This window comes from Mucor velutinosus, assembly GCF_035048745.1.
Source record: "Mucor velutinosus strain NIH1002 chromosome Unknown tig00001563, whole genome shotgun sequence".
NCBI lineage: Eukaryota > Fungi > Mucoromycota > Mucoromycetes > Mucorales > Mucoraceae > Mucor > Mucor velutinosus.
The window spans coordinates 1,298,237-1,315,202 of record NW_027041904.1 but is presented as its reverse complement, the minus strand read 5'-3'; the positions used below and the strand labels follow the sequence as shown (position 1 = coordinate 1,315,202).

The 16,966-nt window shown below is 44.4% G+C and overlaps 3 protein-coding genes across 3 annotated transcripts; 2 read left to right on the top strand and 1 right to left on the bottom strand.

The window, feature by feature from the left end:
- Positions 1–22: 22 nt before the first annotated feature.
- ATC70_009039 (uncharacterized protein) lies at positions 23–1,963 on the bottom strand (the record flags this gene model as incomplete). The annotated part of the gene is made up of 9 exons (XM_064828280.1): positions 23–735; positions 792–874; positions 929–1,104; positions 1,166–1,339; positions 1,389–1,436; positions 1,489–1,593; positions 1,650–1,685; positions 1,752–1,852; positions 1,903–1,963. 9 exons carry the CDS (start codon positions 1,961–1,963, stop codon positions 23–25), a joined length of 1,497 nt encoding a protein of 498 aa, XP_064685482.1.
- A 2,306-nt stretch (positions 1,964–4,269) lies between these two features.
- ATC70_009038 (uncharacterized protein) lies at positions 4,270–4,671 on the top strand (the record flags this gene model as incomplete). The annotated part of the gene is made up of 1 exon (XM_064828279.1): positions 4,270–4,671. One exon carries the CDS (start codon positions 4,270–4,272, stop codon positions 4,669–4,671), a length of 402 nt encoding a protein of 133 aa, XP_064685481.1.
- A 756-nt stretch (positions 4,672–5,427) lies between these two features.
- Positions 5,428–16,947, top strand: RRP5 (ribosomal RNA biogenesis protein rrp5; the record flags this gene model as incomplete). Its single annotated transcript, XM_064828278.1, has 10 exons — positions 5,428–5,469; positions 5,529–5,825; positions 5,884–6,352; positions 6,412–6,518; positions 6,580–6,978; positions 7,046–12,231; positions 12,284–12,825; positions 12,889–14,142; positions 14,207–16,781; positions 16,845–16,947. The coding sequence occupies 10 exons, from the start codon at positions 5,428–5,430 to the stop codon at positions 16,945–16,947; spliced, it is 10,974 nt and encodes a 3,657-aa protein (XP_064685480.1).
- Positions 16,948–16,966: the final 19 nt, after the last annotated feature.

Here is a 16,966-nt window from a genome sequence, read left to right as displayed (position 1 = left end):
TACTTTTTTTATATTTCAAAATTTAATCAAGTTTTTTAGCTTTGTACAAAACAATGTAGGCAGTATGCCAATCTCCTCCACCATCAAGACGCTCGATATCAGCATCCTGAAGCACAGAAACCTTGTCATCATCAAATTTGTGCCATTCATTGGGACCCTTCTTGACCCAAGCGATGTAATGGCCAGAATCAGCAGAGCGACCAACGTGTGTCAAAACTGCAGCGAGTTCGTATTGACCAGTGGGATTGCATCCAACGTCCTTAATGAGCTCAGGGTCCAAGTATTCAGTCCAATCAACCTTTCCTTCATCAGTATCCATAGGATCATTTTTGCTTGCATCAGTGGCGGTGGTAGTTGAAGTAGCAGCAGTGCTTGATGAAGCAGCATTGATATCGTTGTTCATCTTTCTGCGCTTCTCATCTCTTTCCTTGGCAATCTTTTTATCCTCCACTTGCTTGATCTTCAACTTTGCCTTGGTAAATTTGTTTTGGAGTTCAGGTGTGCAAATTTCGGTTGCATCAAATTCAAGGGGGAACTTGACTTTACGCAGAATTTTGGCCTTGACTTGCTCTTGAGGCTTCCAGAAGAAACGAACAAACTGAATTGGCAAGTATTGAGGAAGGCGACTGACACGGGATTTACGAATATATTTAGCGGTGCGATTCAATGTGGGAGACGTCTTTTCCAATTCTTCGTTTAATGACTCCAAAATGCCGTTGATCATGTAGTTGATACCTGTTTGATATACGACTTAATATAAAATGCTAATTTAAAGCAACCCTTCAACTTACTGATAGAAATATGACAACTCAATTTGTTGAATGAGTCAGTGGATATGACTTTATCCTCCTCAGGAGCCTCCTCACAAGTAGTTCTAGCATGAATTGCATCAGTACTCAAATCAAACGAATAATCCATCAAAACTTACTCTGTTTGCAACTGACCGGTCATGTAACGCTCGATAAAATTCTGCTCTGATTCTTCCTTGGGCAATTTAGCTTTCAATACAGAGACAAGTTCACTCCAGCATTCTTCAGCATCTTGTTGCATAGGGACACCGCCTTGGCCTGTTTGAGAGAATTGAGGGAATGATTGACGAAGCATCTATAGCAGAGAAACATCAGTTTATGCCACGCAAGTTTACTGTGTCAACTCTTGATCTTACCTGCCAGAAAACCAGAGGTGGGAAACCGTCAGACACCTTGTTGAGGTTGACAAAAAGATCACGCAGACTAGCAACCAAGTTACCACGGTTATCAACTCCATTCAATCCACCCTGATACTTTTCCAATGAATTTTGAAGTTCTGGCATAGCACGCATACATTGCAGAGTTGCATTCTATGGAATAATGAGACACTAGTTTGAGATGTCATCCAGCTTTGCTTACCATGTAACATGTATTTCCAAGGTTTTCTAATCCAGGAGGAATGTCCAACTATGATGAAGGTGTTAGAGTGATTTTCTAGTGCATGCGTAGTCGACCTTACAGCTTCGGCGACTTCAGCATCTGTCATGTCTTCCAAGAATTGAACGGGCTTTGGAGGTGGTTTGGAAAGCTCGCCTGCAGTACCCATCATCATGAAGCTATGGCCCTATTGTCGGCTTGTGTAAGTATTCTATCCCTCATTCTGCTTGTTAGCCTATTTACATCTTTCAGCCCTAATTTGTTCAAATCCGTGTCGTCCTATCATTGCAGTAGCCTGTTAATTCACTTTTTACTTTTGCATACCGTTGCACTTGATCACTATACCTTTAAAAGGCCACCTTTGACCATGATCTTTTGACGTTCAGGAGGTACGCCGGTTTGTGAGTAGATTTGAGTCTTGAAGAGTTCAGCAGACTCATCGGTGTCTGGTGAAAAGGTTGGTGTTTATGAATCTCCATGTAGCTTTGCGACTTACCCAACTCCAAGTTCTCGAACTTCTTGCCGCTCCACTTGATTGTAACGTTTAATTTAGGCATATTTTCAGTTTCTGAAGTAATTGAGAAAGAAGAGACGCGCGTATATTACTCATTTCGGATCCAGTTTTGTAACTTGTTTTGTCAGGCTTCATTTAGCATCCGATGGACCTAAAAGAATTTGGATGCCTAGTCATTTTATTGGGAATGGAGTATGCACTATTTGGAAATGACTATTTGATTTTGCATAGAAGCATATTAATGGAAACTCTAGAGAAATCTTGAAAGCCTTAAGAAAATATAATTTTAAATTTAAAACAAGTTACATACAAACTTTGGTTCTTGATTTGACACTAACTTAGCACTGATTATACATCATAGCCCAACCAACAATATCACAGCCGAATTATATTACTCAGGCTTCGAATTTGATATCTGATAGTAGGGGTAGTTGGCAATTACAAAGTTTTCCTCTGCCTGTCATCCTAGGAGGAGGGTGGATAATATCACCACGTCGTCGATCTGATGACTCTATTACGTAAGCTTGGTCGTTCATGCAAAAACATTTAGTACCGGACAAGGCTCGAAACCCTTTACTTGCATCTACAAACATGCCCATGAAACCTCGGGTGAAGAGAAAGAACGGCAAGCCTGAAATCATACCAACGAGGATGCACACATTTGATTCAATCTTCAAACGAAATTGGAGCTAATTTTTGGTGAAGATAGGCACACTCGAAATCTACCAACTGTCAATGAGATGGCGGCCATTATTTCTAATGAATATTCTGATACTAGTTCTAACGATATATGCATCATTTACCAAAAAAGTATTTTAGTCAGCGGCGATAGTCTCTTTAAAACAAATGAATCAAACGCATACTGCCTACATGCCATGTTGTAATGCTGTAAATTATGATTAGGAAGAGGCGATTACATATATTTTGGTGGTGAGTTGGGCTGACTACATTGTCAGACATCAAAATGCAAAATTATTTAGATCAAGTGATAATTCTTTCTTCCGAATTCATGATCCCCATTTAATTCTGCATCCCAATCATCATTGTTATCATTAATAAGGCATTTGAGTCAGCCAGCAGCGCCAAATTTTATTCGAACTCAGACTATTCTTTTCTGCTCAAAATTGGCCAGATCTCTTCTTTTTTCGACTTCTTTAATCTATTTTGCGAGATTCGATTCTATAAGTTGTGATGATCAGCCCATACTTCCTAATACATTCTAAGAATACTTTTCAATGCGCTTCCAATGGTGCAAGTAAAATGGATGTTTTGACTGGAACTATTGAGCAATTCCAGAAAATATGGAATAAGGTTTTTGGCCAAAATGTCAAAGATTTGCATATGTAAACCTCATAAACGTGGTTTCAGAGGTTGCTTTGAATCGAGAGGAACATTTTGATTCAGTATATACCATAGTAAAAGTCTTCATTTTCAATGTGAAAAACGTGATCGTTTGATTTTCGTAAAAAAGCATGAGGTACCCCTCATGCTTTTTGGTCGATTTTTGGCCATGTTTTTGTTGGTCTCAAAAAGTTGAGCAAAGGTGTCAGAAAGTTACTACTACTCAAGTGCAATTATTTGGTATCATTCCGGCGGCTCAGGAAGGTCTACATGTCAAGATATGAAGGCTCGAAAGTCGTTCAATTTGGCTGTGTTAGCCCGTTCAAAGGTACCAGTTCAATAGATATATCAAATTTCACCAATTGCATCATAGCAGCGTGGCATCCGAAATCATTATAACTGATATACGCTTAATAGGGAACCCAAGCATTTTTGAGTACATGCAACGATGTGGCTTCAAAAGCTATTAAAACGCGTATTCGATCCCTATTGTTTCTTTTTTTTTTTGCCTTTTTCTTTACAGATATTGCTGCTTGTATGGTGAGTTCTCGGATGATTGTGTTTGCCTAAACCAGAACATACGTTTGATGGACAGCGATCAACTTGTTCTGTAGTATGGACAAGATGGCTTTATTTATCAGCGGTAATTGACACCATGGTATCTTTTGACTGAATTTGCAATTAGAGAGCTCGATTCGCAGCATCTTTTTCACTTCTTTGTTTATTTTTAGATTGATTGTAATATAAGTCAACTCATTAGAAAGGTATCTATTCAGGCTTTTGTATTATACCATAACCTGAAAGACTGACAAATGATGTAGCAATTTAGACAGTGCAAATGGCAACACCCTTTTAGCACGTATAAGTTCAGAGTGCGTTGCTCGCTAAAGGCTACGCCGTTTAGGACGCGATATACCACCCATTACTACATAAACAGGCGGAAGTCATTACTTGTATTGATGCAGGTTTATATAGGATTGCCTCTGGAATGATATAATTAATCTCGCTATGACCCGTCGCGAAGCTAATAACCTTGCTTTACACGAAAATCAGCATGCCCCTCCTGTTTCTTTCACTTTGAGATCCAACGAGAGATTCCACATTATTCAAAAATGCACAGCTAGATCACTGATACACAAGGACGACAGCATCCAGGAAGGACCTCTTGGTTTACCACTAATTACTATTAAAAGGAAGTTCGCTCTCATCTTACCCTCTATTGAAGAAGCATTTGATGAAGATGGATCCAAACCACAAATTGCTGAGGGGGCCAAGGCCAAACTAGAAAAACCAGAGAGAGAACCAAAACCAAGAGAAGGCCCCAGCAAGAAAAGACATCCTGCTGAAAGGGAGCCGCCACGAAGAAAACGCTACTTACAAGAAGGATTTGGCCAACAATTAAGAGTCTAGTATGATGGAGGAGAGGGTGATAAAGGGGGAGCTTGGGATGATGGAGAAGCTTGGTATGGTGAACATTCAGCACGAAAACCAGCTCGCCGGCCAGCACAATACCCTCTAGCACATTCATCACCTCCAGTCCCCCCCATCATCACCGGCTTCCACAGTACCAGTGTCTTCCACATTAAATTCATCCATCAACAATTAAAGCTCGCCCCATTCTCAATTTTTATTAATTGTATATAATCAGGTGCCATTCTTCATTCATGATGTAAAGAGGCTCTTAATTCATACACCCCTAGTAAACATAAGACACGTCTTGGCCATTGCGATGCCCATTTGAAGCCTATTAGCAGAGTCTTGCTAGGTGTATCAGATCTATCAAATGCTAGTGTTTGCAATACATTTTGGTCTGGGTCAAATCATGACGTACACTTTGTACAAGTTCGCAACATGTATCATTGGAACTCCTCAGTCCAAAGGGCACAAAAACTTGTTGCCTCTTGATTTCTTTGGAGAGGCTTTCTTTCTTCTTACTTTTAAAAACACCTATAAAAAAGAGTCGCAGCTGTTGTAAAATAAATCTTTTTCTCTGCCTCTCTTCCACATCTACATACAAACCCCTTTTCACTTGATAGCTCTCTCGCACAGATTTGAAAAAGAAAGAAACACAACAAAAGGTTTGTTTAAACCCAATGCGGGCGCTTTGGGATCAACCGACTCATCGCAATGTCATCTAGTATAACATTATTCACACACTCGCGAGCAATGAAGATTAAGAAATCACCCTCCAAAAAGTTGGCTCCATTGGTAAGCCATAGGGTGCCATGTAGCCATTGTGATATATACATCTAACATGTTTGAAATAGCCACGTCAGCTGAGTGACTTGATAAGACGCTTGGAAGTAGAAGAGAAAGAGCATATCCCCAGCATCATCCGAGAATTGAGCTCATGGCCGTATGCCAGAGGTGATCTATTCCACTGGGTCGCCGCGCTCGACAGATTGGATGCTATTCTGCTCGACATTTGCACTGAATACAACCTCAAAGACATACAGACAAAGCCATTTGATGACCAGACAAAAGAGCTCATCCTGTCCATTATTGATCTTGCGCGTATACTGTTTGAGAACTGTACCAACAGAAACATTTACAACTCATACGAGGTAAGTCTGGTGTGCGTGTGTGCAATGGCATATGGATTGACTGACGCTCTGGCTAAAGCACCTCAACATGTTGCTAAACACATTTGATATGGATGTCTTGGAACAAGTGCTTCATTTCCTGATTCGACCAGCTCAGAGAATCAACAACCCAAAAGCAATTCGTTCATCCTTTGTGATTCCTCAAGATAAAATTGTAGAATTGGCTCGAGGATGGAGTCATGTACCTGTAGAGCTGTTACGTATTGCACAGGATCTGACTGTTACACCTAAAATGACGACTTTAAATCTCCAATTCTATCGTACAACCACAACGGAAGGCCACCAAGTCATCACCGAAAACATGGCAGATCAAACATTTCAACACAAGGAGGATGTGGACGTGTTTATGGATCTCGTCCAAAAGTACAATGTGCCCAAAGAGTCTCAGTTTGAATTGGCAAACAGAATTAGGATCGCAAAGCACGTCAGTGACCCTGAAAAGAGGCAACAGCTGCTTGGTATCCGTATTTTAGCCATCACTGTGATGTGTATGTATATCCCTAGCATCCGATATTGTAGAGAAGCATCTAACATATCATCTTTACAGCGCATGCGATCTCTGAAACCACTGCACAAAACAAGGTCTTTATTTATGAACCTTACTTGATTTCGCAGCTAGCAGAACTGATCTCTCCTGAGAAACAAGCTGATACCGTATGTGGATGATATTGCTAATGCTGCTGTGGACATACGCACTAACTTGTATGTATACTAGACTATTCAAACCTATGTATTATACGCTCTCGATGGCATCGCAAGACACCGCAACAAACTGTCTGAAGTCCTGATTGCTGTCAATGCGTCTGCCAACCACGGCACCATGATGCAAATCCTGCGCAAAGCCAATTTGAATGAAGCATATCCTCAGTCCTTCTTGGACGCATTATTTACATTTGTGTCTTTCCTATTACAAACGCAACCAGGTGGGCAAATGCTCATGTCGGCAGGCATTATCCCCACGCTTGTTCAGATTGTTGGAAATTATCAGTACACGCAACTCAAGAACGTAGCCAAAGTGGTGGGCCTTATTGACACCATTGTCAACTCATTCGCTACGTCGTTTTCGGCTTTCTGCAATGCCAATGGTTTGGACACATTGCTGAACCGCATCAAGGTAAGATTGAGTGGGGTTTTGTGTATATCTATATCCGTGCGTAAGTGATTAAAACGTGTGACACTAGATGGAAATTGAAACTTGTACAAAGAGTGCCATGCCAAATGAGACTCAGCTCAATGCAACCAACACGGCTCCCTACGATAGACTGTCTACCATTAAAGCCATGCTCAAATTCCTGTTACGCATGATGGGATCTTCAGGCACAACAGACGGACTTCGTAACCTGATCGACTCCAGTTTGCCACAGTCATTGAAGCTCATCATGGAAAATCCCAAGCTCTTTGGCAACGGTATATTTGCCTTAGCCATTAATGTCAGTACCACATTCATCCACAACGAGCCCACTTCGCTGCCCATCTTGCAAGAAGCCAAGCTCCCACAAAGCTTCCTACACACCATTTCCACCTACGATTCACCCAATCACGAAGTCCTGATGGCAGCTGTGAATGCATTTGGCGCCATGTGCCTGAATGTGCAAGGACTCGACATGTTCAACACAGAGAAGCCCTTGCCGCACTTTTTTGACCTGATGACATCGCATGATTTCTTGAGAAATCCAATGGACGTAGATAGCGCAACTGGATTGGGGTCTACTATGGATGAGCTGATTCGACATCATCCCTCCTTAAAGCCCTCAGTATTTCAGTGTGTCACATCTCTTATTAAAAAAGTAATTGAAATGGGTTCTGATGTGAATGGGGTTGGAAAATCAAGTGATAATAGTCATTTACTGCAAACATCGTCTGAAGACGCCGCCATGTCCACAGCTACTACTTCTGCCGCCACCACCACCAAAACAACAACAACTGCTACAAAGGAACAAGGAGAAGAAGAAGACAAGCCTGAAAAAGTAGAATGCTTACTCGTATCGTTCATTGATTTGGTCTCTCGTTTCCTTGAAGGTCTCTTCCAAAATCAATCTAATATCAAAGAATTTGTCCAAGAAGGCTGCCCTGAAATGCTGCTCAACTACTACGCTTTGCCTCTGCTGCCTGCAAACTTCTCAGTAACCATTGCTTCAGACTCGCTCTCGTATCTGTTCCGCATGATCAGCGAAGTCAGCCCTCTGCCTACCGTGCTTGCCATTGCTGCCAAGGTCAAGGAGTCTATTCGCTTTATCACAGACCAGACAGGCGATTACCAAACGAGCACCTTGATGGAGTTTGTGGATGTGAATGCAACAGAGACTGACAAGGTTGCACGAGGAAATCAACACTTGCGCCAAATGATCCAGTTGCATGGCTATGTTGGCCTCTTGTCAAACCTTTGTTGTTCAGCCCTGTTATCTCATGGTAGAAACGGTGCTTCTCTGGTGACCGAGTTTCTCTCTGAATCAAAGCAAGAAAACATCATCCAGCTCCTGGGTCAACTGCACAGACACATTGTATGGGAAAACATCCTGCTGAAAGAAGCTTTGCCTCCTGCTTGGTACGCTGTTAAATCCTCCTCTTTCGCAAATGGGCTTGGCGCCCTGAAAATGAATCCTGCTAGCCTGGCCGAGCATCCACTGGGCATCTACAGTACAAACACGCCAACAGAAGCATCTGCCACCACATCTGCATCTACCGCAGCTGGTGCTGAAGAGGTAGCCTCTTCCTCTGCCAAACAAGATGAAGCCTCCAAAGACAAGATGGATGAAAACGCACCTTCAGCCAAAGATCCTCGTATGGTCAATATTAAGCATTTCAAGATTCTACTTGGCGAAATTCCTCAACTCCTGGTGCCCGTTTTCCAAGCCCTGATCAAGGTCTCTCTCAGTCGTCGCACTGGTAGCGCACTTCCCAAATCCCAAACTATGAAGTTGGCTGAATACATGTCAGATATCTTAAAGGACAATATTACGTGGCCTCCCATCACTCAAGCTACTGCTCCTGACTGTAAATACGATTATTTGACATCTGTTTATACCATGACATCGCTCCTTTTGAGAGACGAACGCACACAGTCATCGCTTCAAGCACCGCTTGCTATTGCTTTTGAGAAACAAGGTGGTATTGATCTGCTGTTGGGTAATCTCAAGGACATGTGGACAGCGGCTCAAGCATTGTATCTAGAACAGGATAAGGAAAAGCACAAGGAACTTACTACTCGCGTCAACAGCAGCATAGAGAGTCTCTTGAACGTGCTGCTTCATATTAGCTCACCAAAGTCATTACGAGACTCTGCGTATACAACCACACTGATTCAAAAGGACAAGAAGGCAGAGGATTACTTTGATCCTTATGAATGGATCGTCTGCCTGGAACTCAAGCTTATTCCTCTCAAAGACTACTTGACCTGTCCACAACTGCACTTGTTTTCCAAGGCAGTCAACCAGATACTGATCAAGATCTTCCAGCAAATCATGAAGGGAGAGGGCAGTTTTGCTAGCCTGTCTTCTACAGCAACATCCACGACTCGTGGTGCAGGTGCTACTGTAGGTGATCCATTTGGCAACTTTACTGCACCACTCATGACTTCACCTTTTACACTGTTGCGTACGCCAGTTGTTGCTGCTGAGCGCAATATCCAAACACTGGTCGATATGGGTTTCGAGAGAGCGTCTGCTGAGCAAGCACTTGTTCGCTGCAACAACCAAGTCTCTCGTGCTGTAGATTATCTGTTCAGTCATCCCACACCCATCTTTGGTGGCTCCACCACGGCAACTACCACGGCAACCACCACGCCTCCAGCTCCTCCAGCAACAGAGACCTCTTCTGAGGCTGCTCCAACCAACAGCAACACACAGGAAGATGCTCAGATCAACCAAGAAGCATCGAGTGATGATGACAACAACGATGACGACGAGGAAAACAATGAGGATCACAATGATAATGAGGATGAGCATGAGGATGATGGGGATGATGACGACAACAGCTTGCATGACTCTGACAACATGGAAGGTGTGATTGATACGTTTGTGGAATCCTTGAACAACGACTATAGACTGGATGCTGCTACTTCTGGTCTGCGTCGCTCTCTCTTCAACAGCATGGGCGGTGGTGGTAGTAGTAGTAACGAAGCGAGTGGTACTCCCGACAAGGAACCATCAGAGCATGTCAAGGAACTCAAGGCTGTGCGTCAATCCCTGTGTGAATTGCTGCCAGCTGCACTTTTGGCCTTGGCTGATCAGCGTGAAGATTTGGTGTTTGATGTCCGTGATTTACTCATCTTACTAGGCAAGTATGACGAGGAAGAGCAATCGCCTGAGAACAAGCGCATCGATACCACCAAGACGTCGCTCAACATCATATCACTGCTGGTCGATCAAATTGGAGAGATTCGTGATGACAGCTCCAAGTCTGTGCTGCTCAGCAATCGTCTCCGTCTGTTGGCCCTGTTATTGCGTGAACCTCCTATGCAAAATGCCATGAACCAACTGGCAGACCGCTTCTCCTTTTTGTTTGATATGCTCAACTTTTCTAGTCTCGGTCAAGACGATCCATTGCCTGCCTGGTCTGCCACCATCTTTTTGGTCATTGAGGCCTTCATTGCACAAGCAGATGAACCTAAGAAAGCCAAGCTCAATATCAATTCTCGTCGTGGTGGTATGTTCTTTTCTTCGTCTGCCTCATCCGATGACGACGACAATGAGCAAGAGAATGCTTTAAAGCAAGATGCAGACAAGAGCAAGGAAGCTGATGATGATGAGGATGTCGCTATGGAAGATGTAAATGCACCCAGCACAAGCTCAAGCTCAAGCTCAACATCCAAAGCTGTAGGTATCTCGGTGGAGCAACGTAGCAAGTTACTGCAATGCTGTGTCTCTCTCTTGCGCAAGAGCAAGTTATCTCGAGATGACATTTATGCCATCTTGCGTATGATTGTTCGTTTGACCAAGGACCATGAATCCGCACTTCACTTTTTGGGTATTGGTGGTGTACCATTGCTATTTTCCAAGCCTCGTTCCAGTCTGGAAGGCTTACAAGGCCAACAAGCGTTCATCATTCTGATTTTGCGTCATATTGTCGAGAGCAAGGCTGTGTTGCAGAGCACGATGAAGGATATTATCACCAACTGGTTTACTAACCCTCGTCCCCGCAATATGGATATTAGTTCCTTTGTTCGCAGTAATGCCCATGTTGCTTTGAGAGAGCCGGAGGTGTTTGTTCAAGTTACCACTGACATTTGTCGCTTGGCCAGATACGATGAATTCGAGATCAACCATCAGATCAAGCTAAAGAAGCAGGAGGATGACAAGCAGGACGCAGACAGTGGCACCACCGCCATTACCAAACAAGCATCATCATCTGAAGTCGTCGTCTACTATCTGTTGAATGAAATCATGACTGTACGCACAGAAGCCACGGCTGTGGCCAGTAGAAAGGAGCCCCTGACAGATGAGCAAAAGAAAGAAGAAAACATCAAGTTTGTGTACACTGGTTTCTTGCTGCAGTGCCTGGTAGAACTGATCTCGTCCTATCCATCTTGCAAATACGACATTTTCAACTTTTGCAAAAAGCAGAATGGCCAGCGCACCACCACTTTGGATGGCAAGCATCGCTCCTTTGTCTCGATGCTGATCAATGACTTACTGCCTTATAACCACATTAACTCCTCCTCAGAAGACACACGCAAACAGCAGGGTCTGTCGACTTGGACAGCATCTACGCTGGTGGCCATGTCTTATGACGCCTCTTCCTCTAGCGACATGAGTGTCCAACAAAAGAACGAATTGATCCAGGTGAGAAAGTATGTTCTGGAAGCGGTAGTGAGAGCACTGAAGGAGGCTGTCGCTTCATCAGACACTGCCTCTGTCAAGTACAGTAAGTACCTCGCTTTGGCGGACCTCTGCCACCGCATCTTGAACGCTAGACCCAATGTGGGTTCATCGATTCCTCGCTCACTGGGTGGTGGTCAAACCAATGCCAACAGTAACAAGGAAGACACTGCACTGAGCAACGCTAAAATCATGTTGGACAAGAACTTTGTTGCTATTCTGACATCTGCTATCAGTGACGTTGATATCAACTATCCCCATGCCAAGACCATTTTGAACTCTATGCTGAGACCGCTGGAACAACTGACCAAGTTGGCCATCAAGACAGACGATGGTTCTGACAATGACGATGAGGATCAGGATAAAATGGACACGGCTGAAGAAGGCATGCATGTGCCTAGCACGCCTGTTGCTGAAGGTGAAGAAGCTCCTGATCTCTACCGAAACTCTGCTCTGGGCATGTTTGATGCTGGTAGTGTGATTGACGATGACGAATACAACAGCGGTGAATACAGCGATATTTTTGGTTCATCTGCTGATGAGGAGGAAGAGTAAGAGCAACTATCTACAAAACACTACTAATGTGGAACTAACAGTCTATAGTTTTGACGAACAAAGCGGAAGCGACTTGTCAGACATGGATGAAAGTGATCAAGAAGACGAAGAAGATTTTGATTCAGATGACATGGACCAGGATGAGATGGCAGATGACATTGATGCTGAAGCGCAACTGATCAGTGATGAAGACGACGATGGGGAAGAAGGTGGTCGTGAGTTGACATGGCACTTGGAGGACATTGAGCAAGAGCCTGGCATCGTGCATGCAGAGACTGTCATTGATACTGGCGATGAGCGTGATGAACCCAACCATATTCGTCACTTGTCTGATCCTTTTGAAGAAGAGGACGAGATGGACGCCCTGTCTGATTTCGACGATGCCTCTGAAAACCTGGATAACGACTCTGACAACGACTTGGCTGATGGCATGATTCTGGACTCGGAGGACTTGGATACGCCCTTCTTGCCAACCGACTTTCATGAAGAGCTGATCATGGACGGTGATGAGCTGGAAAGACCCCGCTCTATTATTCCTGCTGGATTTAGAAGACGTTTTCACAATGGTAGACGCACTTTGTTAGAAGGAGGTATGTACTCTGCAAATAGGTCGATCTTGTTAAATTTGGTTTGTAACATTTTTATGTCAATAGGCCGTTCATTTAGAAACCAAAGCAATGCACAAGGCCAAGAAGACATCATCACTCATCCTCTGTTGTCCAACAGCACTGGCAACCAAACCTCTAGTGGTGGTGGTAACTCTGCCCGTAGTATGATTGATGAAGCACTCTCTCGCAGAGACCTTGGTGGTGCTCCCAACTTGAGAAATTGGCAGGACTTTGAAGACATCATTGGTGGTAGTGCAGTGCGTATGCTGGAAGATTTGTTGACGCATGCTCCCTCTGCGACTCAGGCGGGGCCATTGCGTGTGGATGTGACATCTGGCCCTGGTGGTGTGCTGCGCACATTTGAATTTGATCGACTGCCCCACTTATCTGGCTTGGGTGGCCATGGTGCTCATCTGTCTAGTCCTGCTCTTGGCGGTGCTTTGGGTGCTGCTGGCAATGCTGGTGCCTCCAACGACCAAGTTGAAGAAGGTTTGTCCATCTTGCATGACTTCCAGCCCATGTCGTCTGGTGAACGTTGGAATCAAGAAAGCCGTATGATGTATGGCCCCAATCTGGGTGACAAGGCATTGAAGCTTGTCAACAAGCTGCTCAACATCTTGACGCCTATTGCTATTGAGGATGACAAAAAGACCCGTGTTGAGGAAGAAAAGAAACGTCAAGAACAGAGACGTAAGGAGGAAGAAGAGCGTCGTAAGGCTGAGGAAGAGAAATGGCGTCTTGCAAAGGAAGCTCGTAAAGCGGAAGCTGAAGCTGCTGAGGCCGCTGCTGCTGCTGCTGCTGAAGCGGCTGCCAATGCGCCAACTGCCAATGCTGAGTCATCGACATCTGCTGCCACTGCTGTAGATGAAGCAGCACAACCTCAAACAAACACAACTGATAATACCAATGCAGAGAATGCTGCTACTGCTGAACCATCCACTACGGCTGATACTGAGCGCACAATTGTTACTATTCGTGGTGAGCCTGTTGATATCTCTGGTACTGGCATTGACAAGGAGTTTTTGGAAGCATTGCCTGATGATTTGAGAGAAGAGGTGCTGAACCAACATTTGCGTGATAGACCTGCTCCTCCACAACCTGCTGAAGATGATTCCATCAGCCCTGAATTTTTGAGTGCTTTACCCCCTGATATTCGACAAGAAGTAATCCATCAAGAGGCCATTGAACGTGAGAGACGTGAGAGACAAAATAGACAACAGGCTCCTGCAAGCACCACAGCAAGTGCTTTGGGTGCAGCTCCCGCAAGTGCTGGTACAACTAACACTACAGCTGCATCTGGTAAGTTTGTGGAGGGTTTTCGTGGCAAGTAACCTCATATACTCATATGTCTTTTTTTGATTAGATAACATGTCTGCATCTCGTAGAAGACCCGCTCCTGCCGAGGATGATGCAAAGACACCCAAGAAGAAGGCCAAGGCTCGTCGTCAAGATGGAGCTGCTCAGTTGGTAGAAAAGCTGCAACTGGGAACACTGGTTAGATTGCTGTTTGTGCCTCAAACCATCTCCAAATCCATCTTGAACCGTTTGCTTCTCAATCTGTGCGAGAATAGCAAGACGCGTGGTGATCTCCTGTCTTACCTTGTCTGCGTGCTCTATGACGGCAACAATGATCTCGCCTCTGTTGACAGCAGCTTTGCTCTTCTCTCTAGCTCTTCTGGTAAGAGTGGCAAGTCAAGTTCATCCAAGCCGAGCAGAGCCAACAGCAGTACCAGTGCTGCTGCTGTCACTGACAATGTACCCAACTTTATTGCTCAACGCTGTCTGGAGGCACTTACTTACATTGTGTCCAACAATGAGCAATCCATGACCTACTTCCTGACTGAAAGCGACTCTTTGGTGAGCCTGAAACGATCTTCGTCTAGCAGAAAAGGCAAAAACAAGGAAAAGGCGCCTGTCAGTTGGAACAAATACCCCATTCTCGTGTTGATGAGTCTATTGGATCGCCCTGTGTTTATCGACAACTCGATTCTGATGGAACAGCTCATGGATCTGCTGTCTACCATGTGTCGCCCCTTCCCCATCCTGGTCAAGAAGTACCAAGAAAAGGTGGAGAACAAGCAAAAGGATCCCAACTTATCCGAGAGACCCATGCCAAAGCCACCAACTATCCCAGACTACTATCTAAAGCTGGTCGTCCATGTCTTGACCAACGGTGAATGCTCCAGCAAGACCTTCCAGTACACATTGAACGCCATCTCGCATTTATCTGCCTTGGACGGTGCTCAGCAGACAATTGTGAATGAACTTGTCGAGGATGCCAAGCAATCAAGCACTCAAATTTTGAAAGATCTCGAGAATCTGCTGGATGTGTTGAAAACGGCTATGCCTGGTACAGAGATCAACAGCACTATCCTCGCTCCATTCGCTGCTGCTACCTCCTATCAAGCCAAGTTACTGCGTGTTTTAAAGACACTGGACTACATGTTCTCTCGCAAGAATATCACCGCGACTACAGCCTCAGCAGAAAGCAAGGCCAGCAATGAGCTCATGCAAGCAAAGAACGAAAAGCGCATGCTCCAAATCTACGAGGACCTCAACTTCTTGCCCTTGTGGCAGAATCTCGGTGAATGCTTGTCTGTGATCCGCGAGAAGGAAGAGCTGATCAATGTCGCCACTGTCTTGCTGCCGCTGATCGAATCGTTCATGGTCGTGTCCAAGTGCACTGCTGAAAAGGGTCAGAACAATGTGTATGAAAAAGTAGCTACGCCTGCTATTGAACAGCAGCTGACCCTGTCAACCACCTCGCCCGAATCCTTCTTCTTTGTGTTTACAGAAAAGCACAAAAAGGTCCTGAATATCATGGTGCGCAATAACCCTACACTAATGAGCGGATCATTTGCCTTGTTGGTGCGTAACCCCAAGATGCTTGAATTCGACAACAAAAGAAACTACTTTGCCCAACAATTGCACAAGCGCACCACGCCTCGTGAAAACTATGCTATGCTCCAATTGAACGTACGTCGTCAATACGTGTTTGAAGACTCCTATCATCAGCTTCAAGGTCGCACCGGTGAAGAGATCAAGAATGGTAAATTGGCTGTGCGATTCTACGATGAGGAAGGTGTAGATGCAGGTGGTGTTACGCGTGAGTGGTTCTCTGTCTTGGCGCGTCAAATGTTTGATCCCAACTATGCTCTGTTCATTACCTCTGCAGCTGATAAGCTGACCTATCAACCCAATCGTGATTCGGCCGTCAATCCAGACCACTTGAGCTTCTTCAAGTTTGTGGGTCGTGTCATTGGTAAAGCTATTTATGATGGCCGTTTATTGGACGCCTATTTCACGCGTTCCTTCTACAAGCACATCCTGGGTCGTACCGTGGATTATCGTGATGTGGAGGCCTTGGATCCAGAGTACTACAAGAGTTTAGTGTGGATGCTGGAGAACGATATCACTGATATCATTGACTTGACATTCAGCATTGAAACCGACTTTTTCGGCACCAAGGAAACTGTGGATTTGAAGCCTAATGGCAGAAACATTCCAGTAACTGAAGCCAGCAAGCACGAATATGTCACCTTGGTTACCGAGCAAAAATTGACCACAGCCATCAAGGATCAAATCAATGCTTTTGTTCAAGGTTTCCACGATGTAATTCCTGCTCCCTTGATTCAAATCTTCAACGAACAAGAATTGGAACTTTTGATTTCTGGTCTGCCTGATATTGACATTGATGACTGGAAGAACAACACGCAATATGAAGGTTATGACGCTTCATCACCTCCTGTCCAATGGTTCTGGCGTGCAGTCAGAAGTTTCGATCAAGAGGAGCGTGCCAAGTTACTCCAGTTCGCTACTGGTACTTCCAAGGTGCCTTTAGAGGGGTTCAGCCAGCTTCAAGGCTCAAGTGGCGTACAAAAGTTCCAAATTCACAAAGACTTTGGTGGGGAAAACCGTCTTCCATCAGCACACACATGGTTAGTACATGATATATGGCTAGTAAGTAGTTCATTGGACTAATACACACTGTTTTCCTATAGCTTCAATCAAATAGACTTGCCTCAATACGATTCGTATGAAAACTTACGTGCCAATCTCTTCAAGGCAATCAGTGAATGTTCAACTGGTTTCGCTTTTGCATAGTTCATCACAGTTCCTTTTG